Here is a 10,000-nt window from a genome sequence, read left to right as displayed (position 1 = left end):
CAATCAAACTCTCATTGTTCCAAATTATTTTTAGCTCCAATAGTGATCAAATTAAATAATATACAATGAAAGCATGAGATAATTCAAAAGAAGTTATTCTATCTTCAATAATTTTCAAAATGAATTCAATAAAATTTAACACAAGTAACTTACTATTTCAGGAAATTAATTTTATCTTCAACTATTTTTTAGATTACATTCAATAAAACAATAAACAAGTATCTTATAATTTCAAGGAAATAAATATGTCTTCATCAATTATTTTTAGATAACATTCAATGAAACATTAATTAAATATCCTATTATTTCAGTGAAGTAATTTTATCTTCAACAATTTTTATATCAAATTCCATAAAATTTCACTGAGGTGTCATATAATTTCTACGAAATACTTGTAGCTACAAAAATCATTATACTATCTCATCATCATCATCATCATCATCATCATCTCCTTCTACGCCTATTGACTCAAAGGGCCTTGGTTAGATTTAGTTTTAAAATCAATGCTTCTTCTTTCACCATCTCCTACTTCACGCTTCATAGCCCTCAGCCATGTAGGCCTGGGTCTTCCAACTCTTCTAGTGCCTTGTGGAGCCCAGTTGAAAGTTTGTTGAACTATATTACTTACATCAAAATTTTAAAAGGTAATTGAAATGATATTTAGTAATAAAAATTGAATTCGATCTGCAGAATCTACCAACGAAAGGCTTTCACGTCCTTGTCTTGCCAATGAAGATAAGAGGAGGATGTGGGGCACCAGCAAGAGTTTTAGCCTCGTTACCTGAGACTAATGGAGTACCTGATTCGTCACCTGTCGCTTTCAGTGGCCTGATCCTTCAGTCTTTCGTGTTGCTGATTTTAAACGGCATTAAGAGCTCTCTTGCTTGAGGGTATGGTCAGGCACACTATTCTATCTTAATTCTCTTCCTTTCAGTTATTTTGAAGTTTTTATAGTTTATTTATGAAAGATATTTTTTAATGCTGTTACTGTTCTTAGAATACGTTATTTCAATTGTTAATTATTTTTCTGATAGTTTATTTATTTCCTTGTTCCCTTTCCTCACTGGTCTAATTTTCCCTGTTGGAGCCCTTGGGATTAAAGCATCTTGCTTTTCCAACTAGGGTTGTGGCTTAGCTAATAATAATAATAATAATAATAATAATAATAATAATAATAATAATAATAATAATAATTTGATATAACAACACTTGATGAAATACCTCTTAAGCTAAAAGGTGACTACCTCAGGTTACGATTGAGGATTAGTGGAAGAATAGTTGTAAAGTTATTTTACAATTGTATGCTCATCCATATATCTATCTAATTCATAAACATAAACAGTATTCTAGAAGTTTTATTCCAGCTGTTACCAAGTGGTGGAATGATCTTCCTAATCGGGTAGTTGAATCAAGTTCAAAGTTGCAGCAAATATTTTCATGTTGACCAAGCTGACATGAGTCTTTTTATTGTTTATATACGAAATATCTGTTTTTGACGTTAATAGTTTATATAGGACATATCTGTCTTGACCCTGTTACTGTTCTTAGAATGATATATTGTTAATTCATTCTCATCATTTATTTACTTCCATATTTCCTTTCCTCACTGGGCTATTTTTCCCTGTTGGAGCCCTTGGGCTTATAGTATCTTGCTTTTCCAACTAGGGTTGTAGCTTGGCTAGTAATGATAATAATAATAATGTGTGTGCGTATTCTCCTCTTATAGAGATTACCTGGAATTTCTGGGGGATAATGTAACAAATTTCGTGCACCAACCCAATTTGTGGTGTCCATTTCAGTTATCTAATAAGAAATTTCTGATTTATCAATGTATACCGATAATCGGTTGTTGCTTTAATACTAATATCCTTTTTAATAAAAAGCTGAAGATCCAAGTTTAATATTACTTGCCCTTCAGAAAAAAACAGAAAAAAATAAAGAAAAGGCGTCACAAAAGACATCCAAAGCACACCATATATATATATTTATATATATATATATATATATATATATATATATATATATATATATGTGTGTGTGTGTGTGTGTGTGTGTGTATATATATATATTTATATATATATATATATATATATATATATATATATATATATATATATATATATATATATATATATATATATATACATATAAATAATTATATATACGTATATATATGAATATATATATATATATATATATATATATATATATATATATATGTATATATATATATATATATATATATATATATATATATATATATATATATATATATATATATATATATATATATATATATATAAGTGATCATAGCTTTTAGTTTCTTCAATCACACTTCAATGGGAATTAAACATTGTTAGTCCATCAGGCCATTCTTACTTCTATTCATCCTTCAATTGATAGACATCATTCTTTCTTTGTGAGTCGTCAATATCAATTAATAATAATAATAAAACACCATGATGTGTTTATTGATCTTGGGTATTGAAAATCCACAATTATATGCGTTGTATATTCAAAAAGTGGGAAAGCTTCTGCATTTTTTAAGAATACAAATAATATAATTATGGATTTTCAATACCCAAAATAATAATAATACGTAACATGTGTAACTTCTGAATTTAAGAAGAGAAACTTCTTTATATTCGACTGAAGTTGAAAAAGTTGACCGGTTGTAGGGTTGTAGCTTGGCTAGTAATAATGATAATAATAACAAAAATAATAATAATAATAATAATAATAATAATAATGATAATAATAATAATAATAATAATAATAATAATAATAATAATAATAATAATAATAATTGGTTTATAGAATTTTGGCCATATGAAGGTTTCATACGGTAAACCCTGAGGTGCCAACTGGAGGGAAACTTCAGTCACTCTCTTAAGTGAAAGTTAGTAGTTGGACAGGTAGATGGAAAAAAGGTAAAGTGTACTAGGAAGTGTATGTAGTGAAGTCTTAAGTACTCCAGAGAAGGTACAATAATGGTACTACCTCCCTACAGTGGCGAGATAGTTGGCTAGTTGGTTCAGAACATTGCGCTAGCTAGAATCCTTGCCTTAAGTGTGTTAAGATGTGTAAAGGTTGATTGTGAAAGCCAGAGGCAAAGGAGCGTGATATTGCCCTTGCACTACAGTGTCCTAAAGACTGACCATCTGATCAGTGCCCAAGACCCTTCTCTAACCAAGCTTGAACCATGAAGGGCAAGGCAACACCTGTTGATGATTCGGCAGGCTCCCCAAACCCGCCATCCTCAACTCACAAGGTTGGTGAGGTTCCAGACACTATGTGAGACTATAGAGTTTGAACTGGTCTCGAACCCCAGTCCAGCAGATCGTAAGGTAGGTATATTTCCAATAGGCTACCTCAACCTGATGTAGAACTCCGAATCTCAACAACTTAAACGGATAAAATTCAAATTATTTGGCCCAATCTTGTAAATTTTCCATAATATATTTTCAAATACAGGTTTTGGTAAGCAAGACTATAATGGCAATAACGAGAAATGTAAATGTGCAACACGTATGATAACCACAAATGAAAAGTCAAAGCGCATCCATGAGATAGAATCGTATATAAATAAATACTGCCAAATATTACATACTTAACACGTTAAAAAGCACGAAATGAAAATGAAAACAACAATTTAAACAATGACCAATATCACAAGTTCAAATTTAGAAGTAATTGCACCATTCTAAGTAACATATATAAGTCATGTTCCCTTGTTCATTTAATAGTAAGAAATTTTACTATGTCAACATTAGGATACTATATTATTAACAATGAAAATTAGAAATATATTTTCATATTCCTAATATCGTCAAATCACAAATCCCATTCATGTTGTGTATATTAACCCTAACCAGGGTAATACAAACAACAACAAGACATCAGCTATATCGACGCGAAAAGACAAAATCAAGTTAAATTCATCATGGCATCAATAATGCGTCCAAAGGGAATAAGTTTTCTTTATTTTGGAACTGTTGACAGTTTCCACAGGAATTTCTCTTCCATTTCCACATTCCCCAAAAGATTTCCGCGCTTTTTATTCACAGGGAAAGGCTTTTTCCATTTCTCTTACTCAGCGAGTTAATGTTTCCTCCTGGGACTATCTATATGCATTAAACATACTTCTCGCTGAAAGAGAGAGAGAGAGAGAGAGAGAGAGAGAGAGAGAGAGAGAGAGAGAGAGAGAGAGAGGGAGACAGAGAGTGTGTGTGTGCGTGTGAGATATAGAGAGGCGGGTGGGTGCATTCCTAGACCTTAAGGTAATGATGCCAAAAGAGAAGAGCTAGAGAAAACCTACAGCCAAAGTTGTTTTGCTATGGAGAGAGAGAGAGAGAGAGAGAGAGAGAGAGAGAGAGACTTTTTTATTCTGACGACCGTCCTTTATAAAAATTACTTTTAGACGAAACACTGCACATTGCCTTCCATTTTGATATCATCTATTACTAAATGCTTCTATAAACACGCCTTACCAAATTTGAATTTTTACGGAACCTTAATCATTAATTTCCACCAAATAAATATTAGAGAAATACGTACGGTCGTATTAGTTTTTTCAAACCATTCCCTCCTGTTTAGTGTTTGGAATCAAAATCTAAAACCAAGTTGACCTGAATATTCCAAAAGTGTTCGAAAGTTTCGGAAAAATCTAACTAATTAATGAATTTTGAAATAAATTTTGAATTCACCAGGTCAGTGAATTTTCAGAGGGTTTCCGATAGGAAACGAGTATTTTTGTGCGACCTAAAGGCTGCACAACTATCATTTGGTAGCCCAAAAGGCTTTTTTATTATCATATTTTTCTATTTTCAACATTTCAAAACCATGATTTTGATCTCAAAATAAAACCTTTTTTAAAAGTTTAAAAAAAAATCGAATTCTAGAGATCTTTACTCCCGTTATCAAGGATAATTTTTCTTCATTTGTTACACACTAATTATCTAACCTGCTTATTTTCAACAGATGATTCTCGGCACTGTTTTCTTTATCCTGATGCTAGATGTATTCAGAGAATCAAAACTTCATTGCAATCGGTAATGAATTTGATTATTGGGGTAGGATCTCAAAGGGGGATAACAAATCAGGTGTAGACCTCTGGACTCAGCATTACTAGAGGGGCACAATTCAAGTGATTATGGCAATATTTAATGTATAATCAATATCATATTATGGTAATAAAACTCACATCAAGTACCAAGTCTTGAATAAGTCAAAATTTATTTTCTTTACAATCCTCACTTTCCGTTTATGACAATTCAAAATTTCATCCACAATATTCCAGAAAACAATATTAGAATCATTATATAATTTTAGAAAATACAAACTTGAAATATGAGGCAAAGATGATTCTCTGTATTAAAATGTTGAAACCTAATTACAAGAATTCCTCTGATATTTGGATATTTGTTATTAAAAATTAAAAATCAACAAATAACCAGCAATTGTCCAAAGAAAATAATACATTAAATATTTTGTTTACAGAATATATACGGCAATGGAGCACTATGCATACGGCAAGTGATATCAATGAATGAATTATATTAAGGTATTTTATAGAATACAAAAATATGCTACAGGAAATTTTAATGGTCCCAAAACAATCATTAGCCATATTTTAATAAATACACCGTTAAAAAAAACCGTAATTTTAATCGGAAATTCAACGTTAAAAATATACGGTTTCAGCCGTATTTCAGTAAAATACAGGCGACCGTAATTTTACCATACTTAGTTATTATTTTTTACTTGATGGTAACCGTAATATCACTCCTTTACGTCAATGTATCCGTTTATAAAACGGTACAAATTATGGAATAAATGTTGCCAGAAATTTACTGTTCTTTAATGCAAAATTTTAACAGTGTAAATTGTTCATTGCAATCAGCGATATACAAACATCTATTGTTTTTATTAGTATCTAGCAAAAATAAAACAATCTATTTACTATCCTTCATAAGATTATAAACAAGAAAAACAACAAAAACAAGATATACAAAAAAAGACTGAACATATTTTCAAAAAAATATTAGTTTCAATATATCACACTAAGGTCCTGGATTTCCTACTAGAAGTATTAAAAAATATACTATACTAACTTAACATTAAGGGAAATGTACAATATTCATAACAATCTGGCATGACTGTAACTTATGTTACTCCTTTTTACCTCTAAATAAAATGCTCTTAGTGGTTGAACTCATTATTTTATGTCTCTTTTTAAAGTTCTTTTTTTTTTCAATTCATTGAACTTACGTTGTTTCATAAAATGATAATCATTATGACCATTTTTACAACATTATATATTAATTTGTTGGCTTTGTATAAATCTCAAAATACATCCAGAAATAACTCATTAGATCTACAAAAAAACTTCACACATTTTTGATAAGCGGTAAAACGCTAAACTCTTGTGAACACCTTTGCGCCTTTGGAAATCATTTCAAACCAAGGGGAAAAAAACATAAGGCATAGGCCTATACAGCATTTAAAATCAAGAGAACATAAATTTTCCAAGACAAATGTTAAGTTAGAAATTAGCAGAATCTATTAAATAATATATTTCAAATGGAAGCATTTAGCGCCCAACCAATATGCTCTTTAGACTATCTGACGAAGATGGATAATGAATAAAGCTAAAAATCCCAAGTTTCCCAAGATTGGGAATGTCGCACCGGAGTTGGCCAAAGTAGCCAAGATCCTGACTGGACTGCCACTCCCTCCTCTTAACTTGATGGGCATCACCATCACGTTGAAGCCTGTCGTTGGTAACTTCTGTAAGGCGAAAACAATAATGTTATTTTACCATTTCAACGTATTTTACCGATTCAAAACTAGATGGCATCAGATTACCTAAATTGTTATTCTAAGATATTTTGATATATCAAAATGTGAGTTTCTAGAGGTTTATAAATGCATGCAGGTCCCAAATCTACATGTAGAGAGGCCTTGATCGAATGCATCAGATTTCCCTAAGGAGATGTTTATTCATACTTTTAGGGTAGTTTGATATATCAAAATTTTAGTTCATAAATGTTTATAAATGCATGCAGATACCAAATCCACATGTAATGGAGGTCTTGGTCACAGTGGAATAACTCAGCGAGTCAGTAATTACTGAAATTTGTATCAAACCCAAGCAGTCCGATGCCATAACCCACGGTCTAGGGTTGTGGTGAATGATGTGATAACGTCTCCGACTCGTGAACGCTAGATTGAGGTTAGAGTCACGCTCAAACTCGTTTGTTCCTTTGGTCATTGCAATCTCACCATCCTTGTGAGCTAAGGATGGGGAGTTTGGGGGAGCCTATAAGTCTTTCTGCTGAATCATTAACAGTCATTGCCACTCCTTGATCCTAACTTGGGTGGAGAGGGGCTTTGGCGCTGATCATATGTTGGTCAGTCTCTTGGGCATTGTCCTACTTGTTAGGGCAATGTCACCACCTCTGCCATTCATGAGCGACCTTTAAACCTTTAAACCTATAATATTCTCTAGACCTTGCAAATAACAATGGGTTATACTGATGAGAGAAAACCATCCAAGTAGAAGTAACAGATGGTGATGCCCAATTTTCAATGGAATATAAACAACAATTGCAACTAAAGCGGGTATTTACACGGTTGAATGGTTCGTCTAACCCGGTTGACTAACCTGCTTGTCAAAGTTTTCGAAGAGGTGGAGTCAGTCACAAAAGCATATGGTTTGTGGACAATGAAGCCCACAAAAGTCAGGCAAGACTTTCTTCGAACCGTTCGACAAACGTGTTCGACAACCGAATACCCCGTTTACACGCTCGAACATCACTTCAAACACTTGTCGGTCGAACCGCGTTTGACGAACCGTTTGACCGTATAAACCCGGTTCACCAATAAACCTTAACAGTAAGGGCCAATCGACATTCAGTAACAATGAAACCATAGACCCAATAATGGATACTTATAAAAAAATGTATAATAAATGGAAAAGAAAAAGACTACTCACATCAAGATTAGCAACATTTTCAAGCCCATATAAATTGGCTCTCATAAGACTTTGGTGAGTTTCAAAGCTTTGCGATCTGCCATGGTCTAGGGATGGAGTGTCCAGTCCGACTCCGACCACTTTGTTGCCACTAAGTGCTTCATAACTTACAAGCAGCTGGGCAGCTCCTTTGCTTATACCTGTAAAGCAATTCTTTATCATTATTATTACTGTTATGATCATTGTACCACAGTCATCCCAAATAAAGGAAAGCTTTAAATAATGCAGTGTTTAACTTTCACTTGTATTAAGCACTTATATATATATATATATATATATATATATATATATATATATATATATGTATATATATATATATATATGTATATATATATATATATACATACATATATATGTATATATATATATATATATATATATATGTATATATATATATATATATATATATATATATATATATATATGTATATATATACATATATATATATATATATATATATATATATATATATATATATATATATATATTTCATATATATACATATATATATATATATATATATATATATATGTATATATATGAAATTTATATATATATATATATATATATATATATATATATATATATATATATATATATATATATACATACAAATATATGTATATATATGAAATATATATATATATATATATATATATATATATATATATATATATATGCGTAAAAATCACAGGAAAACGTGATGCTCAGATGCAGAAGAACCACAGGGAAAATGAAAATACAGAATATACACTTGAGTCCTGACTAGTTTCGTGATACTTCCTCAGAGGACTGATTTATTGAGAGAGGTTTCTTACAATTTATAGGGAAAGCAAAAGTAGGAACATACATATAGAGATTTAGAGAACAATGACACTCCCTTACCCGCTACCTGGGCTTGACTCAGGTGTGAGGAGGAGGAGTCCGCAAGCTCGTTAGACACCTGCTAAAAAGGGTCATTTCTAGTGGCGGGTATATTCTTGTTTTCTTCTTATTTTACTTTCATTACAGTTATTTATATGTCAATGCGGTAGCCTTATCTATATAAATACATAAGCAGAACATACACAAAAATACAAATACATACACATATATACATACATATATATATATATATATATATATATATATATATATATATATATATATATATATACATATATACACACATACACATACATATACATACAGATACACATATACATATATATACATACATACAGATACAAATACATATACATATACATAAATACTTACACATACACATACATATACATACACATACATATATACATATATATACACATACATATATACATATATACACATACATACTTATGCATATATACATTTATAGGTATACAACATTAATATCATAAACATATAATCATGTATATATCAATACTTATATCTAGCATAACACTATATAGTGCCAATATACTTATGCATACTATATAAAATAATTGTTTCCTTTAATAAATGGTAGCTTAGGTCTAAATATTAATTTCACACCGACGTTAATTATTCACAATACATTCAATTCTACATTAAGTGGTTAATGTTTTTTTATATAGTTTACAAATCTCTTTACATATAAAGGCGTCGAGTTTATACATTCCATGACCAATATTCAAGTTGTTTTCAAAGGTTTCTTTTATGAAACTGGACTCTATGATGTTTCTTTCTACTAAGTTATTTGAATGAACCAATTTCTTTGCACCTGACCAATTAATAGGGTGATTTTTATCTCTAACGTGGGCAAAGAGTGCATTATTATCTTGAGCATACCTGACACTTTTCTTATGTTGTTCAATTCTCTTTTCTAGGGCTTTACCAGTTTGACCAATATAGTATTTTTCACAAGCATTGCATGGAATACGATATACACATCCCTTGGTAATGTCAGGAGAATTCTTTATTAAGGCTGTTTTTATTGTATTTTTACTCTTAAATGCTACATTTAC

The 10,000-nt window shown here is 30.8% G+C and overlaps 2 protein-coding genes across 2 annotated transcripts in view; one reads left to right on the top strand and one right to left on the bottom strand.

Annotated features, from left to right (window-relative positions):
- The window catches only part of LOC137649647 (isatin hydrolase-like), a 9,980-nt gene extending 8,905 nt beyond the window's left edge, over nucleotides 1-1,075 (top strand). The window contains exon 6 of the mRNA XM_068382627.1: nucleotides 691-1,075. Within this exon, the coding sequence (XP_068238728.1) occupies nucleotides 691-888 (198 nt within the window). The 3' untranslated portion in view covers nucleotides 889-1,075. The remainder of the gene's footprint in view (nucleotides 1-690) is intronic.
- Nucleotides 1,076-5,246: 4,171 nt separating this feature from the next.
- Nucleotides 5,247-10,000, bottom strand: part of LOC137649646 (isatin hydrolase-like) — a 15,384-nt gene continuing 10,630 nt past the window's right edge. The window contains exons 5-6 of the mRNA XM_068382626.1: nucleotides 7,997-8,175; nucleotides 5,247-6,789 (exon numbers count right to left, since the gene is read on the bottom strand). Of these exons, the coding sequence (XP_068238727.1) occupies nucleotides 6,616-6,789; nucleotides 7,997-8,175 (353 nt within the window). The 3' untranslated portion in view covers nucleotides 5,247-6,615. The remainder of the gene's footprint in view (nucleotides 6,790-7,996; nucleotides 8,176-10,000) is intronic.

This window comes from Palaemon carinicauda, chromosome 11 (assembly GCF_036898095.1).
Source record: "Palaemon carinicauda isolate YSFRI2023 chromosome 11, ASM3689809v2, whole genome shotgun sequence".
Lineage (NCBI taxonomy): Eukaryota > Metazoa > Arthropoda > Malacostraca > Decapoda > Palaemonidae > Palaemon > Palaemon carinicauda.
Note: the sequence above shows the minus strand (reverse complement) of the source record. Positions and strands in the feature narration are given on the sequence as shown.